Genomic DNA, 14,790 nt, shown 5'->3' on the forward strand with positions numbered 1-14,790 from the left:
TACCACGTGATCGGCGCGCGAGACTTTCATCCAGCGCGTCAAGGTCCACCTCACCTGGTTCATTTTTCAGCGCCCCACAACATCAACCCCAGCGAAATGCCGAGTCCCAATGTCCCAATGGCGACTCAAAGGATATGTTAAAGATTCAGATGAAGAAGACGAGGATCTTGACACACTTTCTATCAATTCTTCCCCGCCTGTTCGAATCGCTCACGAAGAACGCGTCGCTATCGCTTGCTTAAGTCCTACATCTCCACCACAGGTCCACAGCCCCTGCACCCAGAACCTTGAACCACATGTATATGCCAAAGGCTTGCAGAATACACCTTCGGGACCTTCGTTCATTCGCCAGTGGGCTTCTCCAGCACCATCCCTTGAGGCCGAACAACGCCGCGAAACCGAAAGTCCTGACCCACCCCAAGTCTCGAATAGATCACAACACAGCACGAAGCCACCGGTAACTTCGCAGCCGATCGGGGTTTCAAACCTATTTAAGCTTGAGCTTCTTTCGGAATCAGAAACCGACGACGATTCGTCACGGCCGCCTGCAAATAATCCGCAAGATGTCGTTTTTCTGTCGCCGCAGCGTCGGACAAAGGTACAGGTGGTCATACCCCAGCCGCCGTCTGTTGAGAGGGAGTCTGCCGAGCAGAGAACCTGTCGGTCGTTTCGAGCACGGAGACCCATACAGTTGCATCCATACCTCCTCGAAGGCGAGCGCTATCGCCGCGAATGTCAACGGCGTGGTATTAAGCCAGTGGTTAGAGTGAGATCGCCACCGCGTAGAAGCGGCTCCGTTGGTGCAGAGACACAAGAACAAGACTTTCATCCCGAACAGGAGAGCTTCTCCAACAGTCCATTAGATGTCGTTAGGTCAACACCCAGCGGTAGCCGGGCGAACCATGATGCAAGCTCAAACCGGCGCTCCATTGCATACACCAGATACAACTCTCGCAGGAACTTAGAGACTCACCCCCCTTCCCATGGATCAAATGTTTCGGCTCGTATTAAACGCCGTAAGTTGAGTCGTGTAACGGCTCCTTCTGGGATATCAAGGACAAGGGAAGGCACTTCTAGCACTACTAACTCTGATCACGGTATTGGATCAACCACTCACGGCGATATTTGGGCAATTCCGCACTCCCCCCCATATTCGAGCAGCCCTTTGCTGGATAGGAGCAACTCTGCCCTACGCAGGATAGGAAGACACAGGGCTGCAACACCTCTGCCAAACTTACCAACTCCATCAAATTCATCGAGTGTCCGAAATGATGCTCAACTTGTTGCGGAAGTTGACTCGGATTCCAGCGCCTCCCCGGTGCAGCAAGTAGGAACGCAGCGAAATACACTCATTTCGACGATACTGAGCGATGACTTGTGCTCGGATTCAATCTCGTCTGGAACAGATTCGGAAGGGAGCGAGAGCCAAATCAGACGCGTGGGCAAGAGAATAAAAGGCGTGCTTCCTGCATCATGGCTCCGTCTTAATAGGCAAGCACAGGAGAAACGACAAGAGCAGGCAAGAGAGCGGAAGACGCTCCTATTCTCTCTAGGAAAGGTTGAGGCTCAGCGAGGAGTCGCTCAGAGAGTCACAAAACGTCCCAAAAGTCTAGGAATCACCTCTTCATCAACAGCTCAAGCGAACGAAGTCATTGTTATCTCTGATGAGTCCGATGATGAGCCTGCGATACCTTTTCATGCCGATGCAAATGACATCCAGCAATCGGCTAAGGTAGCCTCCGAGATGGCAGCTACGTTGGATCAACGTTACGCTGTGGACGACGTGGACAATATGGAGAATGACCGTCTACAATTGTTCCCACTTGGCGGAAACGCCAGAAAGCGAAGACGCCAAACAAAGCTCACTGATACATTTTCCAAACCAAGGAAGAAATCAAGATTGTTTGAAGACGATTTTACAGACTTGGTGCCATCAGTTGGGGTTCTTACCTCTAGACGACAACGTCAAAAGGGGGAAACAAAGAGAAATATACATACTCTCCCTTCTCTGAGCATTCTTGACGTGGACGAGACAGCATCGCAAGGCCAGCATTCGGTACCTCAGTTCATCAGATTGGCGAATAGACAAGCCCGACGGCGATCCGACAAAGCTCGACAGAGTCCACACAACAAGTACATTAGGTTACACACCTATCGTGAGACTGAGGAGGCTACTTTGACACTTCGGCGGTGGAGGGCTGGCTCAATAAAACCAACTATAGAGCCTGGAACCCCCACTGAGCAGCGCCCAGACCGCATCCCCCTATCTAATCGAATCGACAATCAGCAACACACTCAACTGCTACCAGATTCTAGCAAGCACTCAGCTGCGTCTCCAAGCACATCTGAAGTACCAAAGTCTTGGCAAGAGCGTAGAAAGAGGTCCTGCGTGGGACTCCTGGTCTCCCGTGGGAATACCCATGTAACTGTCCCCTTTACCCAACTCAACACTCGATCCTCATCTTCTAAGAAAGCTATTTCGAATCACATTCGTCAGCATTCTCCGTTTCGGGCTGCACAACTTGAAGGACTTGAAGTGGAATTCGGTCGGAGCAATCGCAGAATTGCATTTGAAAGAGGACTGCAGAACTTTGACAAGCAATATCGCTTCCAAATGACACATGAACATCTCTCAAGGAACCCACAGCTATTCAAATTCCTTACTAGCAATGCCGTCTTTCCACCGTTACCCACTGTCAAAGATATGGGCGAGAAGCAAACCGCCTCAAGAGACGCAAAGTCCCCTGTTAGAAAGCCTAGAATCGCCCGCAAGTTCCAGGCCCGAAGAATTGACGCTGATACTCGCGAGTTCCGACAGCCAAGTGAACCGACACTGCAGGATCATGTTTTGGACGCCACTGCCAACACGGATACCGTGATCGACCTTCAAGGCCTACAAGGTCTTCCCCCATTTGGCACCCGTTTTCCGACCACTTTCGATGTCACTCCTCTTGCTGTTGGCACTTATTTTGAAACGCGGAGCTTCCTTGGGAGCGAAGAATTTCGTCGATCGCTCCAGACAGGGCACAGAGACCTGGATTTATTTGCTGGCCATCTCATTGTTCACCATGATGAGGAGGAAACCGAATGTGGTCCCTGGAATGAGGCGACGTACTCCAGAATTGCCGAGTGGAGTCATGGTATTTGGCAGACTTTGGACAACCCGTCATTAGGTAGCCATGAGCTGGTCATGGCAATGGAAAAAGCCCTCCAAAGATCTTCTGAAATATTGAGGTCGTTGATCACGTATTTTTCAGCATATTTGAGCTTTTCAGACGTCGTCGATCGCCGGAATTGCACATCGAGAATGAAGCAATTCTTAGAGTCGCTTTTCAGCAGAACGCTGCAGGCCCATGCTCTGCTAACTGCAGAATGCAAATCGACAGCTGAATGCAGCCATCAAAGCGTGCGTACATTGACGTATCTTCTAGTTCTTAGTATGCAAGTTCGCGAGATAGCGAGACATTCTTCAGTAGAGCCTTCAGTACAGACCGGAGTCGCGGCATTTATGAGCAGTACTTTCCAGACTGTTGTCGAACATCTCGTCCGCAAAGGAGTACCCGAGCTAGGGGATTTCCTGGAGAGAATCAAGAGCTACAAGGAGCGAGAAAATGGCATCCGGGATAATGACATTCTCGCGGAATCTCTAGTCATCTGTATGCATATGTCAGATCTCTCAAAAGGCCCTGGAGAGATGTTATGGGATGCTGTCAGCCAAGAACTGTCTCGACAGACAGTCAACGCAACACAATTTAAGGCCTTTGAGTCTATCTGGGTCACGGCTTTTACTTTCCTGCCATTCTCCGAATTCGATCCGTCAGGAATCTTCGTGGTTAATCGCAGGGCATCCACTCCTATCGGGAGCTGGACCTTTGTGAAGGACCTTTTGAAACGACTCTTTTCGTTGTATCCCGACACGGTCAAATTGCACGACTCCTCCATGAACGAATATATCAGGGCAACTTTGACAAGGTGCCACGTCCTCATCCGTATCTGGAACTGGACCAAATGCGAACCCATGTTGAGCGCTGTTTTCGATTTTTTTGGAAAACGTGGCCTCCGACAATTGCAACACGAAGAAGGCAGAGGGTCGCCTCGATTCCTCGAGAACTTTTCAAACCACCCTTCTTTAGACGTGGTCTCGAACGACAGTGCGTTCCATATTTTCCTCAAGTGTTTAGCTCTGGGGCTCAAAGCAATGCCGAATTTGTATCCGGAGAAGAAAATCCGCAGCATTGTTCTTCGATGCACTCCAAATCATGGTCGAGGTTATCCGAAAGATCAGCCCATGGCACAAGCAGATCTGGACTCACTTCGAAATCACCACGATCTACTGTGTACGCTCCATTTGGCGTCCCCTCCCTCTTGCCGACCCAAGGTGGATATCATCCGAGGCTTGGTATATCATGAAACATCGCATCGAGAAGCTTGCAGGTTGAGTGTACGAGCCTGGGCAATCCTGGCTGCATTCCAACTATCGGTCGATGAGCCGTACGCTGAAATGCAACCGCTTGCCCTATGGCACAAAGAAATAATTCAGCACACTCTGAAACAATACAAATTGGCAAATATTGAGGCTGAAGAGTATTTCAAATCTGCACAATCAGACGGGACCACAAAGATATCTGCCCAGATGGTCCGAACAACTGTCAACAAGAATCAAGCCCAAGTCATTGCGACGATTCGAGACTGTATTGCAGGTATGCAAAACGCGATCAAGAGTGGTAGTGGACGAGGCGCAAACTTCCTCACAGAAAGCGGCATTATTCAACTACTCGAGCTTGCTGATGTGGATGATCCTCGCTTAACAATCGTCATTCGGGAAACGCTCTACGTTCTCAAAGAATTTGCCGCGCTCAGGCAGCGGGATACAAATGCAGGTGTTGACCAACAAACGAGTGAAGAAAGTCAAGACTATGGAGAGTTTCCAGAATTGGATGACGTGGAGGGTCTTCAGCAAACCCCTTCCGTTGGTTCCCTTGAATTCATTGAGACTCCTTTGTGGCACCTCCTTTCAAACGCATTTGGTGCAGAACGCCCGCTGGATGATGGTCTTTTGAAGGATTGCGTGGATACCTGGGTTCTAATCGTAGGCAGCCAAGTGTCGGCACGAGAACGATCGTGGGACCACTACATCGACTCTTTCAGCCAGGTGTCGTGGCATCAACTTCGCGATACAATCCAAACACGCAAGTTTACACCTTACTTCATGGCTTCACTAGTGACCTACGATTCGAGATCTATTAAAGAGCATCAACGCGAATTCTTCACCGCTTGGCTTGTATCTCTGGTGGAACGTGAGTCGATGCTCCGATTCCAACATCGCCTGACAAAAGCTATTGTCCAAGTTCAATCTCACCACCCTCTGCTGCAGAATTTGCCTTTCCTCCAAGATCCCCGTACTGGTCACCTTGATGTCACATTTGACACATTACGCACCCGGCGCCTAGCACTGCTCTCCAGTATTCTAGCAAACATGCGCGATGATCTTCACACAGCGATACTTGACGACCCAAGCCGAGTGGCAGACACCAAGCGAGAGTACGCTTCGATGCTCAAAGAATTGATGAACGCAATGAAGAAAAATTATCAAGATCTCAGGCATGGCACCACAGTAATTGGTGCCTATGTCGAGTTCGTCCAGAAAATTGTACAGTTTCTCCAACAATACACTTCCGACATCTGTGCCGTATCGACTTTCTTTACAGACTCGGCCGCTTTCCCTCTGCCAGCAACAGATCCGACATATGTTGTTGGTCGCTTATGCGGCTATGCTCCAAAGCTTGCAAGTCCAGGCGTTGCTAAGCAGCTGTCCACCTTCATACAAACGGTGGCGCAACAAGCAGCCTTAGACAGCCAACAACCATACCTCGTCAATCAGCTATCATCCGCTCTTTCCGCTAATGGCCCTGATTTCGCTGATGGATCAGCCCTGCGAAGGATGCTCCTACAGGGTGTTTTCCCAGCTTACATCAAGGCTTCCTTTGAGAGTGCCATTGGACTGGTCATTGCCAAGCCAATCCTTCAATCGCTCAAGTCAATATTGGATGCACTCTTCTTCGATCTTAGAGTCACGGACACATCAAACGTCCGGTGCTTTACCGAAACAATTTCTGCCGTTCTCCACGCATTCGTTCAAGGTGCAGAAAGGTTGATAGGACGTCCTTTCCTTCTTAATCAAGTACATGTGCTTCAAACGATCGAAATGCTTCTTGATGCCTCTGTCTCCATCCTCCCGATGCTCGACTACATCCAAGGGAGAACCTCACGGTCCGTAGCTCAGCCCCCGTTTATCGCATACCTTGAACAATTCAGCATATTTGTTTCTGCAGCCATACACAACAAAGTACCAGACACAGTGCCCGGCTTCGATGGGCCCACAAACTCAGCTAGTCCGCCATGCTCAGATCTTCTTTTTTTCAGCATACAGGGTCTTCAAGAGAGTATGAACAGCAATTGGAAGGTGGATCAGGGCAGGATCTTCTTTGGTCAAGGCCATGCTAGGAGAGAAGTTTTTGTAGATTTAGGATTGGTGGAAGAGGAAAAAGCGATAACTGAGTCCGCCATTGAGAGATTCCATCAAGCTCTGAGGTGTGTGTACGGTGATGAGTTTAACGAAAGATATCATTATCCAATGTTCAGCTTCGGCTTTATGTAGCGGCATTGTAGGCGTTTTTGGTTGTGGGATAGAATAGCATTATTGGAATGATATGAAAACACACAGTCATGATGAATTCTACATCCTCGGTTTCTAAATTTCAAGAACTTCCATCGACTTTGCCTTTATTGGTCCATGGCCTCAAGGACTCCTTTCAACTTCTCCCAACGCACTCATTCCCCTTTACATCAATTAGACCCTTAACTGAAGTAACATTAAGATATGATAGGGGTGATATCTGGTAGCTGTACCCCGAGAACCTTTTCTCAATCGATAGAATTTGTCCTTGAACCCCATTACATGGGCCATGATAGATGTTTGGATTTGCGGGCAGGCTTTAGCGTAAGAAAAGTGTGAGTGGGGTCAAAATAGAGCGCGCGCGTTGGTGGAGATTCAGTTGCATATGTCAAAAACCGATAGAAGTTCCGGTACTTTCATACGGGAAAACCCAGCACTAACTGTCCGCGCTGCCGTATATCCTTAGCTCTTTTTCCCTTCTAGATAAGAGCGCGGCTTTGTTCTTAATGAACTTGAGCCATATTAGAAAATACGCCGTGGTGCCATATATACCTTGCTGCCCGTGATGCCAACCCCAACCACTCACCCCATTCCTACAGCTAAAGCCTAATATCTAAGACTCTAGTCCCAACATACGCCTTCGTCTGACTCTCTTCTTTTTATCCCCTACCCACTTGGTATCCTCCAAAGAGCTTCTATTAAAGTCAAACAGGTTACTTTTAATTCTTGCTTCTATCTCGCCATGCCGACTATACAGGCATAACAACTCTAGTTTCCCCTCACCAACGTCGTGCGTGTTGACAGCGTTGAGAAGCGGATTCAATTACCCAGTTGCCATGTTTAAAGAGCACAAGCTATATCTCTGGATACGTACGGCCGTATTTGTAGTTTCGAGATAGAAACTCCGTAATTGACAATGAATGATATCACGCTCACTTATCACTTATCTCGCCGAAGGGCTGTACGGAAAGGCGAGAGTGGGGGGTGGTGGTACCAACATGGGAAGCGATGGAAGTCGTAGGGTTGTTGGCTTTAACTGACAAGCCGAAGTGCTCTACTAATATGATATTATTGCTCGATAGCATTCCCTTTCCTCCCCGTATGTTCAGGCACTGGACATATCGATACGATACTTGCCGAGCTTGGTATGGTAATGGTGAACGCCATCTAGAACTAGACCCGTTCTCGTACTGCTGCAGCTACGGAAGTTGAAAGGAACACTGCTGTTTTATTAACGCCAAACCTGTATTCGCGCACGAGGCCATATTCAACGAGATTGCTCTGGTATTATTGCTCGAGGCGACAAAGGATAACAATGATGACTTTGTTGCGTTCGCCAAAAGGTCAACCTTCCAGCTAGCACAGCAGAAGGATATATATAGGCGGATAATTGTACGCGACAGACTTTGTAATAGCTGCCCGCTACTTTGGGTCTTAACTTCCAAATGTCCTGACTCTCGGATCATGATCTCTTATAAACGCTTTGATCTGAGCTGGTGGGATTGTTATAGTCACCTTGGACGTTACGGAGAAGAGGAGGAAGTGAACAGACACACAGAGTTGGATAACTCCCTTAGAAATTGTTGTTCGGAAGACGCTCGGCGATGTGGGATGGCTATCAGTCGTTGTTATTCGCCTCCCGCCTTGACAACTTCTACCGTCGAATTTCCTTCCACTTTTGATGGATATACTTCGGAGGTTTAAAAACTCGGGTAATTATGGACATGCATGCAACATAGCAGTACAGTGGAGAGCATGACAAAAGCAAGTGATTTCCACTTCTGCCTTTAATTTATTAGCTGGTGCCTTATCAATAATTACGTTCTTCGGCATAATCTAGGATCCCGCGAGACAACCAGCCATGTGCAGGTCAGCCCAACAGTTGAAAGTTTCCGATTGACTAGCTCGGCATCAGAGAAGGACTCGGGGTTGCTGCAAGCCATTTCGTAGAAGGGAAGCATGTTCATGGTGTAGTATTCTTGACAGAGTTTATCTTCGATATCTAGAGGCGGAATGCGGGCGATTTGGTTCTTGTCTGCCTGATTCAGCTCGAGAGGATTGGCGATGGCTTTGGCCCGCATGCCTCCTGGAACTACGGCGAAGCTCACTGCATTTTGACTTGGGAGGCGATGATATCCGACAATCCTGGGTTTGATAGCATTTGCCGGCGACGCTTCGTTGGACGGCTCTCTGGGGAGGCTTTCATGGCTATAGTGCCCGTCGTTATGTCTTTGGCTGTGGCTCTCAGTGGAGTGCACGTGCCTATTCAGATGTAGAGTTAGCCTTCAACCGAGATGGCTAGCTCATCTATGGTTTTCCGGGGCGCCATGCTCATGATGGTGGCCATTTAGGTGCAACATGCGCTTGACTGAGTCCATGCCCTTCTTTACATGCGGGTGGTGGGATAGAAACTCCTCTGTGTGTAGCACGCCTTTGTCCATCTTGACGCCTACGATTGCGGCTCTCTTCCTTCCGGCGAGTGGATCCAAAGGCCCCGCTTTGGGAGGCCACTCACCATTGTCTTTCCATCCTTGCACCAGTGCGCGCGTCATGTCGGAGAGGTTGATGGGGACGGAAGGCGTACGCGAGGAGACGACGATCTTGTTGTAGATGTCGGAGTATATCTTAGGCGTAATGGAATTACGGATCGAGTTATTCGCGAGCATCGGGGTGGCCAGCGGCACTCGAGGCTCGGTATCGGGTGAGGGGGAAGGTGTCGCGTTGGTATTGTTAGAAGAAGAAGCTTCTGAGGGTATTGTGGAGTCTGGGCTCTCGACGTCTGTTGCGTTGCTGCCCCTCGTAGCCCTATTCGTACCATACCTCCTCACGGCTGCAGCGCCGGTCCACACATCTCGTCTGACAACAAAGCAGGAGAGGCCCTCATTCCAGGCCATCTCGCTCTCTATAGCCATCCTCCTCTTCCTCTTGCGCGCTTCTGCCTTCGATTCGAGAGCAGCGCCGATGCTGTCAGGTGAGTCGAACTTGTACGGATTCGTGGCATCAGTCTCGCTGTCCGGCTCGGAGGAAGATGTGGTACCGTAATAACGCTCTCTGAACTCGCTCACGCCGCGCACTTCTTCATCCGACGCCGACCAACATTCGGGCGCATTCGGCCAGTCCCAGTCGTCGCGAACTCGGTCGACAAGGAAGCGTCGGGCAGCCCGGGATGCTGACTGGTTGGTTTCCATGCCGGGCCCGCGAGTCGTGGGCTCCAGGATGACGTCGTAAGATATTGAAAACGTGGAACAGTGGAGAGGGAGGTAGTCGTGGTGTTTGAGGTTGAGGTTGAGGTTGAAGTCTAGTTGCAAACAAAATCCGTCTTCCCCAAAGTGGGTGTTGGCGTGACGTAGGTCGAGAAGCCGTGAATTCCGTGTGAATGTGGCGCCCCGCCTGCCACTTGAGGACACAGCCTGATCTTTCTAGGCACCTCGGTACCTGTTCTCTCACTTCCCCAAATTTCAGTTGCCAGGCACACTTCTCTCAAGATATCTTTCACGGACAAAGCCGTTCGTTCCTAATCATTATATTCTTGCAGGGTTCCCCTCTCAATTTACTAGCTCACTACTTGAGTTTCGCGCCTGAAATTAACAATTCGTGCGCGGGTATACTTGGTTCCCAAAGTAAGTCTGAATGGCAAAGCGTTTGTCCTATTAGATAACTAACGTGTTTTACTAGTCATCCGCCAGCCCCAAAACTCACCGAAAGTGGGAAAAATTGTACGATATCTCAATGACATAATAAATTCTAAAACTGTATGACTAGTCTTCTATACCTCTTGTAAGACTCTAGTTTAATCTTGAAAGCTATTCATTCTCTAAATCTTAAGAAGTAGCAATTTAACCAAGGGGTCAGAAACTTAATACCTTAATAACAGCTATGTCTATTACTACAGAACCTGTCGCATACAATTATCCGCCTATATATATCCTTCTGCTGTGCTACCTGGAAGGTTGACCTTTTGGCGACGCAACAGAACCTTTAAGAGGAATCTTAAAATAGGTATTTAAGACTAGGGATAGATTTTTAGACTCTATATTTAAGGCGTTGTTGAGATATCAAGGTACAATTTTTCCCATTTTTGGTGAGTTTTGGGGCTGGCGGATGACTGGTAAAACACGCCAGACAACGCAATCAAAGTATCTGTTCGCAGTACGCCGCCCCAGGAAGTTGTGGCAAACAGGAATGTGATCTCTCATCCTCAAAAGATGGCTAGCGAATGCAATAGCGAGTTAGCTTACCCGCCATTTCGTGAAATTCTACTGCCAAAATTCTACTGCCAAACTAGCTCACTTGTCTAAATCAGGTTAGTGCAGAATGTGAAGGTGAAAGTGCAGAGCATGTGCCCAGTTGGTCCAAGCGCTCCCGAGTTCATCTCGGCATGACGACTGAAGCTTCCCCGTCTTCGCGGGCACGCAACCATGGAGCTTCGAAGCTGTCTCTCGGCCCGGCCTTAATCGCAGAGAGTCGCATACACCTTAAGACACCTCACAATAGCTCTGCGTACTCAGGATGCTGTCAGCATTCACGGCCCGGCCCATAGTCGAGCTCAAGCAACGCGACAAGTCCAAGATCGAGTCAATCCTGGCCTATGGTATGAAGCCTGGAAGAGCTTCAAAAATCAATCCCGCTAATACTTATACAGGCGACAGAGTGCTTGTAGGGCTGAACACAGGCTCGCTGCGCATCTACCGTGTCAACGAGCCTACTGAAGAACCCGAGCCTGCCCCTGCCCAGAATGGCCATGAAACCGGGGAGCAGAACGGCGAGTCGCCGGACCAACCTACGACCCCTAAAATCAAGCCTGCAGACCTCCTTCGCGAAGAAGATAAGTTCTCTCGTCGCCCGATACAGCAGCTAGCTATCATTAAAGAAGCAAACATCCTTGTCTCCCTGTCGGACAGTCATGTGTCTATCCATGATCTACAGAGCTACACATTGCAGGAGAAGCTGGAGAAGACGAGGGGTACCACAACATTCGCCGTCACGAGTAACATCGTTAAAGACCCCAGTACAGGCATACCCTCTATTGTGAGCAGGCTGGCCGTTGCTGTGAAGCGGAAGATCATTCTCTGGACATGGCAGGACATGGAGTTAACTGGGGATGCGGTAGAGATTACGCTCGTTGCGGCAGTCAAGAGTCTGACATGGGCAACTGCTACGAAGATTGTTGCAGGCATGGACCCAGGATTCGTCATGGTGGATATAGAGAGCCAGGAAGTGCAAGACATAAACAAGCCTGGTGCGTTGGGCGAAGCTGGTGGGCAAGGCGGCACAAGATTTGGTGCCGTATCGTCTTCGGGTATGGGGTACATGGGCATGGGGAGTTGGGTGCCGAAGCCCATGTCTACGCGGCTTGGAGAGGGCGAAATGTTGCTCACAAAGGATGTGAACAGCTTGTTCATTGACACAGATGGGAATGCCTTGGATAAGCGGCAGGTCCCGTGGCCAACTGCTCCGGAAGCCATCGCATACTCGTATCCGTACATGCTTGCCCTCCAAGCGCCATCGAAAGGTGGTCTTGAGGTCAGAAACCCCGACACACTCAACCTTCTTCAAACGATCGCCCTCCCGAACGCAAACTTCATGCATGTTCCTCAACCAAACATTAGCTTAGCGCATGCTGGCAAAGGATTCTTAGTCGCCAGCGACCGATGCATATGGAGGATGGGAGCACAGAATTACGAGTCGCAGATCGACGAATTGGTCCTTAACGGGCGATACGATGAAGCTATTAGCTTGCTCGGCATGCTTGAGGATACGCTGCTCCAGGACAAAGAAGGGAGAATGCGCGAAATCAAGATGCTGAAAGCCCAAGGACTCTTCGACCTGCGCAAATACCGTGAATCGCTTGAGCTGTTTTCGGAAGCAAAGGCTCCCCCGGAAAGAGTCATTGCACTATATCCGAAGTCAATTGCTGGTGATCTTTCCTCGATCAAAACCGAGAAGGATGCGGAGCGAGAAGCAGGGCAAGAAGAACCAAACGCCGAAGACAGTGCTGAGGGCAGTAAGGTGGCGCCCTCTACACCGGCATCACTGGTTGGACGATCAATGCTAGGGAGATTCAGGGCGGATCAGAAAAAGGCGGACTCTGATACAGCCTCGGTCAAATCACTTAAACAAGATGATGTTTCCGATGCAGCTGGTACCATTGGCAACCCCTCAGAACCAGCCCAGGCAGACAAACCCCTCGAAGGGAAGGACCTTAAGATCGCTATCAACGAACTAAGAGCTTTTCTAGCACAATGCCGTGTCCAAATAAAGCGCTACCTCAATATCAATGGCACGCTCAAAGAACCCCTGCCAGCTCCGAGCGAAAGTCAGCCAGAAGACTACAAGCCGCCGTTCCACTACTTCATACCTCAATCTGTTCCTCCCGAACAAATAGATTGGGCGGCAAAACTCCTAGAGGTTGCGCAATTGGTTGACACTACCCTCTTCCGCGCATACATGCTCGTTAGCCCCAGCCTTGCTGGGCCGCTCTTCCGTCTCGACAACTTCTGCGACCCAGATGTCGTCAACGAGAAGCTGTATCAGACTGGTCGATACGCCGACCTGATCGACTTTTTGCATGGCAAGAAGCTGCATCGTCACGCGTTGGAGCTGCTGGAGAAATTTGGCAAGAACGAGGCGGACGAGGAAGTCTCACCAGCCCTTCAAGGACCTCGGCGAATAGTCGGATATCTACAGCAACTCCCACCAGAGATGATAGATCTGATTCTCGAGTTCGCCGAGTGGCCGTTGAGGACAGATCCAGGGCTTGGGATGGAGATTTTCCTCGCAGACACGGAGAACGCAGAGACTCTACCACGACATAAGGTCTTGGATTTCCTTCAGCAGATCGACCTCAAGCTGGCTGTGAAATATCTCGAGCACATTGTTGAGGAGCTGAACGATCTCACCCCAGACTTCCATCAACGGCTGATCGACCTTTTTCTGGAGCGGTTAAAGGCCGGGCGGGATCAATTCGAGAATGATGAAGAGAGGGAAAGGTGGCGAGAGCGGCTCCAAACGTTCCTAAAGAGCAGCTCACAATACAACAAAATTCGGGTGTTCAAACAGCTCCCGCCTGATGGTTAGTACGCCATATCAGCTCTCTTGTTTTCACAGTTGACAACGCTTATTAGATCCCGAATACTACGAGTCCCGTGCCATAGTGCTTAGTAAAATGGGCTCGCACAAACAAGCACTCCAAATTTACGTGTTCCAACTGAAAGACTACCAAAAGGCCGAAGAGTAAGCCAGCCTTTACCGCGCTCGGTCTTCATTGACTAACGAAGCACAGATACTGCAACCAGATCTATCTCTCTACACCTCAGCCAATCTCACCAACTAAATCCTTTCAGCCGACCACGACCCTCCCGGCTACATATGATCCCGAAGACTCGGAACCTTCCATCTATCACATACTGCTTTCCCTCTACCTCACCCCACCATCACCTCACCAACCCAACTGGCCACCAGCGCTGGACCTCTTGAGTAAACATGGTGCTCGCCTCCCGGCGGCCACGACCCTCGATCTCGTACCCCCAACACTCCCCGTCAAAGAACTAGAATCCTACTTCCGCGGGCGGATCCGCAATGCAAATTCAGTGATGAACGAAGAACGCATCGTGGCTCGTCTGCGTGGCGTCGAGAAAGTCGAAATCGAGACAGCAGTATTACTAGGCGATGGCAGGGTGGATAAACATGGGAGGAGGGTGCCCGGTGGATTGAATAGAAGAGTAGTGATTGATGAAGATCGACATTGTGCGGTTTGCCATAAGCGGTTTGGAGGCAGTGCGATTAGGGTATATCCTGATAATAGCGTGGTACATTCGGGGTGTTTGAGGGGGAGTGTTGCAGGGAAGAGGAATACTAATTCGTGGAGGTAGAGGGTTTGAGAAGATGGCATGGAAATTGTAGAGCGGGGAATGGGAGGTTGTGGAGATGGAGATGGAGATGGAGATGGAGATGGAGATGTAGATGTAGATGTGTACAAGAACATTGGAATACCCCAGATAGGATAGAGTCATGCCTGCTTGCTACACCAATGCTCTCAGTCGCCCTCAACAACAACCTCCTCCCCGTAATTCTCCTCCTCTTTCGCCTCCTCTGCTTTTGCTATCCCAGCCGCT

General features: G+C 49.8%; 3 protein-coding genes across 3 annotated transcripts; 2 read left to right on the forward strand and 1 right to left on the reverse strand.

Moving 5' to 3' along the window:
- Window positions 1–83: 83 nt before the first annotated feature.
- Window positions 84–6,686, forward strand: BDR25DRAFT_261679 (uncharacterized protein). Its single transcript, XM_033686718.1, has 2 exons — window positions 84–1,004; window positions 1,068–6,686. The coding sequence occupies exons 1-2, from the start codon at window positions 110–112 to the stop codon at window positions 6,656–6,658; spliced, it is 6,486 nt and encodes a 2,161-aa protein (XP_033547454.1). The 5' UTR covers window positions 84–109; the 3' UTR covers window positions 6,659–6,686.
- A 2,293-nt stretch (window positions 6,687–8,979) lies between these two features.
- BDR25DRAFT_225070 (uncharacterized protein) lies at window positions 8,980–9,864 on the reverse strand (the record flags this gene model as incomplete). Its single annotated transcript, XM_033685167.1, has 2 exons — window positions 8,980–9,366; window positions 9,454–9,864. The coding sequence occupies 2 exons, from the start codon at window positions 9,862–9,864 to the stop codon at window positions 8,980–8,982; spliced, it is 798 nt and encodes a 265-aa protein (XP_033547455.1).
- A 1,223-nt stretch (window positions 9,865–11,087) lies between these two features.
- Window positions 11,088–14,669, forward strand: BDR25DRAFT_303677 (uncharacterized protein). Its single transcript, XM_033690049.1, has 4 exons — window positions 11,088–11,267; window positions 11,319–13,748; window positions 13,801–13,909; window positions 13,959–14,669. The coding sequence occupies exons 1-4, from the start codon at window positions 11,186–11,188 to the stop codon at window positions 14,545–14,547; spliced, it is 3,210 nt and encodes a 1,069-aa protein (XP_033547456.1). The 5' UTR covers window positions 11,088–11,185; the 3' UTR covers window positions 14,548–14,669.
- Window positions 14,670–14,790: the final 121 nt, after the last annotated feature.

The sequence above is a fragment of the Lindgomyces ingoldianus genome (genome assembly GCF_010093535.1).
Source record: "Lindgomyces ingoldianus strain ATCC 200398 unplaced genomic scaffold BDR25scaffold_16, whole genome shotgun sequence".
Taxonomy (NCBI): Eukaryota; Fungi; Ascomycota; class Dothideomycetes; order Pleosporales; family Lindgomycetaceae; genus Lindgomyces; species Lindgomyces ingoldianus.

Bases quoted from the DNA above. Each gene is read 5' to 3' on its own strand.
- BDR25DRAFT_261679 (XM_033686718.1), top strand. From the start codon at position 110: ATGTCCCAATGGCGACTCAAAGGATATGTTAAAGATTCAGATGAAGAA. The intron at 1,005-1,067 runs GTATTAAACGCC...GGACAAGGGAAG, and splicing joins TGGATCAAATGTTTCGGCTC to GCACTTCTAGCACTACTAAC.
- BDR25DRAFT_303677 (XM_033690049.1), top strand. From the start codon at position 11,186: ATGCTGTCAGCATTCACGGCCCGGCCCATAGTCGAGCTCAAGCAACGC. The intron at 11,268-11,318 runs GTATGAAGCCTG...ATACTTATACAG, and splicing joins CGAGTCAATCCTGGCCTATG to GCGACAGAGTGCTTGTAGGG. The intron at 13,910-13,958 runs GTAAGCCAGCCT...AACGAAGCACAG, and splicing joins GACTACCAAAAGGCCGAAGA to ATACTGCAACCAGATCTATC.